Below are 6,665 nucleotides of genomic sequence, written 5' to 3'. Positions count from 1 at the left end.
ATTAACAATTCTGTCCTTAAAGTCTTACATATTTGTCAGCATCTTGCATGAAGCACAGCCCCTCAGGGTGCCCATGGATGTTTGCTGATACATTTTCTAAACAAAGGAGGTTTCTTCAAAGACATTATTCATGTTCACACTGATGGTGCACTGTGCTAATGCTGAGAGCATCAATCCATGATCTCCATAGGGACAGACACTGTGACAACCTTGGTTTGTAGCTAATGCCTGGCTGAAGTCCTGTCTGTGCACTTCCTTGAGCACAGCTGCTCTCCATTACCATATCTTTCATTTAGTGGGTGTTGTCTTGCTAAAAACTTTTATTCTACACTGATTCCTATTAAATCCTGAGACTGACATTTACTAGGACTTGAGCTTCAAAGGAAATGAATATGCACAACTGAAGGGTCAGCAGCTGATTACTTTACAAATCATGTTTAAAAGATGTGCTTGATGCTGGTAGGGAAGGGCAGGGGCTGATCTTCTGAATACATGGCCTCATTAATGAGTGACCATTCAAGAGGTGGTTTCTGAAGGACACAGCTTCAGTCACTGTGATGCCTCAAGAGGCCACCTAAAAACAGAGACTAGATAAGAATAAGGGAATAAAGGTAGGTATTTATTTGAAGGGCCTTCAAAGGTACACCCTGGGGAGCCAGAGGCTACTCTCAAGACAGACCCCAAGGTGGAAAACAGGTCACGGGTTCTTCATGCTTTTATAGGTTTGGTTCATTTGCATATCAGGGTTAATTCTCCAATTAAAGCTTCAGTTAATGATGTGGTTTCCCCAAGCTTGCTCCCCCTTTAGAGGCTTTGGTTTACACATTTTGGGCCTAGGACAGTCTGGGTGTCCTTGGAGAGCAGGCCTACAGAAGCTTTGTAATGTCTACCTAGCATTAGAGAGCAGAAGTTAACAGGCTACAAGGAACTTCAGAGATACACACTAGGCAGTACAGGATTTGAAAAATACGAAAGTTAAAACCTAAGGCATCAACTGACTCCTCACCAACAGTCCAGCAACACTGCAGTATTTCCAACAGTTTTAAATGGAAGTCTCAGCAAGGGGCGGAGAAGCACATAGCTCCAGACTGCAGCAAGAGACCAAGCTGACTTTCTCACCAACCCTGACCTTCTGCACTTTGTCAGTGAACAGGAACACACAACTCCAAAGTAGTTGCTTGTTATTTACTCAGTGCTTTGACATGAATGACTTGACAGCTGTACAAGTTCATAAACTCCTTGGCACTCTAAGCCTTCAACTCCTAGCAAAAATATTAAGGAAAAATATCTCCATCCAAAACATATGGAAATGGATCACTTCAGTAGCCCAAAGGGCTCTTCAAATAAGAAAGAAACAAAAGCAATTTATTATTTCCTAGAAACCTTATGTGCCAAAAAATACTTAACACAAGATTTTCGAAGAAAGCTATATGGGACTTCTCCAGGTTTTCTTGATTCAGTAACAAAGCTGAACCTGCCCCACAGAAATAAAGAAGGGTCCACCTAGAATCATGGGGGTTAAGGAAGGGCACATTTACCTAGAGAGATGGGCTTATGCATTAAAAAAGAAAAAGCACTGCTGGACTAGAAGGCTTCTACATTGGGCACAGGCCACTGACAGTTCAAGAAGTCCCAAAGGTGAGTGCAGGTTGGTTATCATGGGTACCACCAACAAATAATGGACAGTGTCTCTGCACAGAGGCATAGGAGGCAGAGAAGTTCAACGTTACCATCATCTCCAGTGCAACCACCAAGTGACAGAAGCTAAGTCTGCTCTGTCCTGCTTTTTACCTTTTCTATCTGGCTTTTAACTGGAGGCAGGATACAGGGAACGAAGAGGGTCCTCATGGTTAAAACTTGGTCACGTCATACACGGACCAAAATGACCACCTCAATTCAAGCCACTCCCTGAAAAACTATTGCATTCAACATCTCATATCCATATGAGAATGATGCCTCATTATTTCTATGTCTAGTTCTGTCAGCCCCTTATTAAGGATCTGGATTGACTCAGATAATCCCAAGAACAAAACACATCTCTCATAGCATCTTGGGAGCTACTATTAGGAATCATAAAGTTTCTATCAGAAAAGTGAGCTCTAGAAATTAATACTTTACAATAAAAAGAGACATTTAAACAATGTTTCATTTCCGTAACTCCAAGAAACCTCACATTTATTCCAAAGAAACTAACATTTCAACTTAAAGAGCAAATTAAAATACAGTAAAAAAGAAATATAAGAAAATATTTTCATTTAAAAGTACAACTCAAGACCTGTCCCAAAAATCTTCTTCTTCTGCAGAAAAAGAAGTCAACAGTATAATGAAAAAAACATTATTTATATATTGAATATAGGATAAGTTACCTGACAGCTTTAATTCCTCTATTTCAATCACGGAACGATTTTCACCAAAATGTTGAGTAAGCAGATTCTGTAGATCTGCAGGGACACCAGGTTTTGGAGCAGATTTTTGCAGAACATCAGAAATCTTCTTCTAAAAAATCCAAGTAAAATGGGTTCAGTATGGTATTTCTATATAGCTCTTTGACTAGACAACAACACTGTAAATAAATGTTCCTCCATATCTTTATACAGTTATATTAGTTTAATTATGGCTTAATTGGAAAAACACCTTACAGTAGGACAAGATTCCCTTTGTCTTTTAAAGGGAATGCAGACTTCAGATGCAAGTTGAGATACTTTGACAAGATGGCCTGTGAGCCTGAACATGAAAAATCTTGTCCACTCACCTGAAATGCTGCTGTAACAAAAACATAACTGAAAGCTGGTTTTTTGTTTTGCTATTGCTACCCTCTGGTATCAGTTTGAAAATTCAGGCTTTTTTTCATATTTTTAGTTTATTATTCTTAAGGGGTAACAATAGGAATCAAGTGATAATATATGATTTGGTTATATTTTGATTCAAATAGGGTAACTATCCATCTATATTTGGAAGGGAAGATGGTTAGCTATATTCACAGAATGCCATGCCAGGGTGATGAAAATAAGTTAAAGCAACAAAACCACAGGTCAAGCAGCAAGAGTTCACAGCTGCTTTGTTCTCCCACACTGTATAACTTTTACAACAAACTACTAATTTTTAGAGGCTGAACATGAGTTCATAATGATTGTGTTTTACACCTTATTGATGTAATATGTAACAAGTTACCAAGTAACAGGTTACCGAGTAACAGGTCTGAATTCTCACTGAAGTGAAAGGGTTGCTGTATTTTTTCCCGTAATTAAATGGAACATGTGGGTAGAATAGCCCAAGGTTCCCATTATCTGAATGATCTGCCAGCATTTAAGAAAGCAGCAAATTTGCAAGGATAGAGGCAGTCTGGAGAGAATGACAAGAATGTGATGCCTCTCTTGTTCTCGCTGAGATGTGTTCAGTTTTTGAAAGGCCAGCTTAAGGTTTCTCAGCTGTGTAAGCTAAATTGAACTTGTTATCAAGGGGACACATGGCAGCATAAGTCTAGAAGTGAAAACAAGAAGGGTGTGGTTTAGGATGGAGCAATAGGGTCAGTATTTTTGAGGCAAAGTGGGATTTCACAGAGATGAGGTGGGTCTGCAGGCACTTTTAATAGCTTTGGAGGTACCTTCAGTTTGGCAGGCTAAGGTCCAGAACAGCAAAGATCAATGGAAATTTTGAAGAGAGGTATGACAGGAATTTTAATGTCAGAGACAGACCTTCTTCCAACCATTCTTTCCCTCACTCCATCTCAGCACCCACTCCCTCCTCTCTTCCATTCCCCACCACTCTGTCTCTCCCTCTTGCCCAATACACCCCAAATACTCCTGGTAACAGCAGCATAAGGGGCAGAATGCTGAACAGGGAAAAGCCATCTGGGGGCTGCCAAAACAGCAAAGGCAAAGCAGGCACTGCCTCTCCCAGCCATTGCCACTTTGGCACTGCCTGTTTCACCCCTGCTAAAAGCCACCTGTGGGTTTGCAAGACCCCAGCTGAACCTTTAACAGTGGGTCACACGGAGATGAAGTGTTTATGCCTTCCTCTCAGTCTAGCTTTGGCCTGGTACAAAGCCCTCTGCAGTCCCTGGAAGACTTTGCAGAGGACGTCTGGCTGTTCCACAGGTTTCTGCAGGGCTTGAATCTGTAGCATTCCTTCCCAAGATTTCCCTTCACTTACCACTATTGTATTTTTCTGCCAAGTGCCTTCCCCATGCATGACCAGCGGCTGTGGGCAGCACAACCAGCCACTGTGTGAGGCCCACAACCAGACCTCTCCATTGTTCTTCCCAACAACCACAAACACCTTTCTCCCCAGCCCTGCCTCACAAGCTGCCTCTCAAGTGAGCCACATTTGGGAACCTCTCATTTAGGAGACAGCAAGATAGAATTATCAGGCTCATTTTACTTGGTAATTCAGCATAAGACAGTGTTCCACAGGACCACTATATCATTCACTGGGCCACTTGGTTCCTTCAGAAAAATTATGGGCCTCTGGAGGAGAGAAGACTGATAAAACAAGAAATTCTTTAAGAGCAAGAGCAAGGACACCTGAGCAAACTCTCTTCCTTCAAGGAGAGCTGTGGGGAAATGTTTCTCATGCAGGAAGTTTTATTATTTTTCTTCCAATTCATTCCAGATGGTTAAAAGCAAAAGGGCTTTCCCCCCTTTTTCTTACTTTTGGAGACAGCACTTTGTTTGGAAGCCACAGACCAACCTAATAAATGTTTACTAATGGGGTTTTTTTGACAGGCTGTTTATGTCAGCTTAGTGGCCCACTGAAAGCAAAGGTGTAACTGAGCAGCTGCTTTTTGCCTGAGAAGGGGATTTCTTGTTAGGTTGGTTTGCCAGCCTCTGCCATGGGATGCCCTTGCTCTGGCTCCAGTGGAGTAACTACTGTACTTACTTTGCCAGAGCCACATTGAAAGCAAAATCCCACTCTTCCCACTTCCCATTCCTTAGATGAATAAGAGGGCTAACATAACATAAAAAGGCCACCCCTCAGCTTTGTGAGAGAGCCAACTATTTACAGCCTGTCCCAAAAGACAATGAACTTGCCTGGTGCCATACAATCTCCATCTAGACTGCAGTGTGTGTTTGTTGTTGTGGGTGAGCATGGAGCACAGCCAGAGGGACAATACAGAGTATTTATTTATATCCTTATGCTATGAGGAGAAGAGTGAACAAGGACAGCCCTTGGCTCAAAAGGTGTAACAGCAGCTGCAGCCTGACCACACTTCAGGAACAGGTCAGATTTCTGGTGATGATCCCACTTTCTACCATACAGTCACTCTTTCATGGCGTGCAACACTTTCAAGTGGGGTGTAGACATACAACCCCTGAGTGCAATACAGACATAATGCCATAGGTTGGGAATAGGTATCTCGAGTAAGGTTTAAAAATTAGGAATTTCTGTTCTTCTCTAAAAGAGGCTGCAATATTATGACCATATTATTTCCCATCATCACGGGGTTGTCCCCATTCTGCATCTTGTAGTAGCCTATAAACCCACTGCCCAGTCCCCATACACACTCTAGGACACTCATACCTTCTTCCTCCTCTTTGCCTTTACAGTGCTCTCTTGCTTTTCTTCAGGCTGGCTTAAAAAACACTCTGTAGGCTGCAAAACACATTTAAAAAAAAAAGTAAGTAAAAAAAGTCACTGAAGGAAGACAAAGGGGGTAAGAGGAGATACAGAAACTATAATGCTGAGTTAGGAAAAAACAAATAAAATTGAACTTTCCCACCTGTAGAAGGAATTAAATTCTCACAGTTATATGCATATAAAGTAATTTTGGAATTGAGATTGTTGTTGCAACCAAGAGAGGGAATAAAAGAAGAGAAAATTGAAACATTCAGGGTGTAGTCGTAATTCCATAAAATGGTGAAAAGCAGTTTTTGATACTTTAAAAAAAAACCAGGAGGAAAATATGAACAAAATCTACCACCAAATTTATATTTTTAATCTCTATTATTGTGAGTGATAGTTTTTCTAAACTTTGCCAGTAGTGTTCTAAAATAACTGGGTCTAAGGTGAGCATCCAGATGGTAAAAAATAGCATGGAACAGGGCAAGATTAATTGGAAACAATCATGCTCTGGAGTTCCTTCTACACTTGTAATGCAAAATTTAGGAAAACATGTTTCAAGTTTGTCCTACCCCATTCTTGCTTTGTCTCCTCATAGCAGGCAGGGTCAAATACACACAAGAAAAATACATGGTGCATTTCAGAATAATCCAACACGTGCTGCTATCATTAACCCTCTTTTGTGCCTGACTGAATAGGCTGAATTGGTCCATTTGTACCAGAGTCCCTGTTCACATAATCCAGGGGTAGGATTTGTCCGTAGCTGCCTAAAACTGTCCAGAGGAAGCAAGGCACAGACTTCCCTTGTTTTGAGCACAGCAATTATCATTTCTTTTGCCTTCTTAGGGCTTTCTACCTCATGGAAATGCAAATTTATCTACATAGACAGGCTTTGGAACTTAATAAGTGACTTGATGAAGATTAATGGGAAAATAGGCTGAGCTGCAGGAAAAAGCTCCATGCTACTATGATGCATTTGGCTGGAAAACTCTGCTCTTATGAGAAAATGTGGAGAAGACTCATCACATGGAGCATTAAAAAGCTCGGGAACAGCAAATCCAGCACTCCTCCCTGAGGAAAGCCTGAAAGAAAAGTATCAGCAGGAC

At 41.2% G+C, this 6,665-nt stretch overlaps 1 protein-coding gene across 1 annotated transcript in view; it reads right to left on the bottom strand.

Moving 5' to 3' along the window:
• CMSS1 (cms1 ribosomal small subunit homolog (yeast)) overlaps window positions 1–6,665 on the bottom strand; it is a 230,256-nt gene that overhangs the window by 14,813 nt on the left and 208,778 nt on the right. Inside the window, exons 5-6 of the mRNA XM_008631726.2 lie at window positions 5,521–5,592; window positions 2,367–2,496 (exon numbers count right to left, since the gene is read on the bottom strand). Of these exons, the coding sequence (XP_008629948.2) occupies window positions 2,367–2,496; window positions 5,521–5,592 (202 nt within the window). The remainder of the gene's footprint in view (window positions 1–2,366; window positions 2,497–5,520; window positions 5,593–6,665) is intronic.

This window comes from Corvus brachyrhynchos, unplaced genomic scaffold, assembly GCF_000691975.1.
Source record: "Corvus brachyrhynchos isolate BGI_N302 unplaced genomic scaffold, ASM69197v1 scaffold3, whole genome shotgun sequence".
Lineage (NCBI taxonomy): Eukaryota > Metazoa > Chordata > Aves > Passeriformes > Corvidae > Corvus > Corvus brachyrhynchos.
This window is presented reverse-complemented; position numbering and strand designations above follow the sequence as displayed.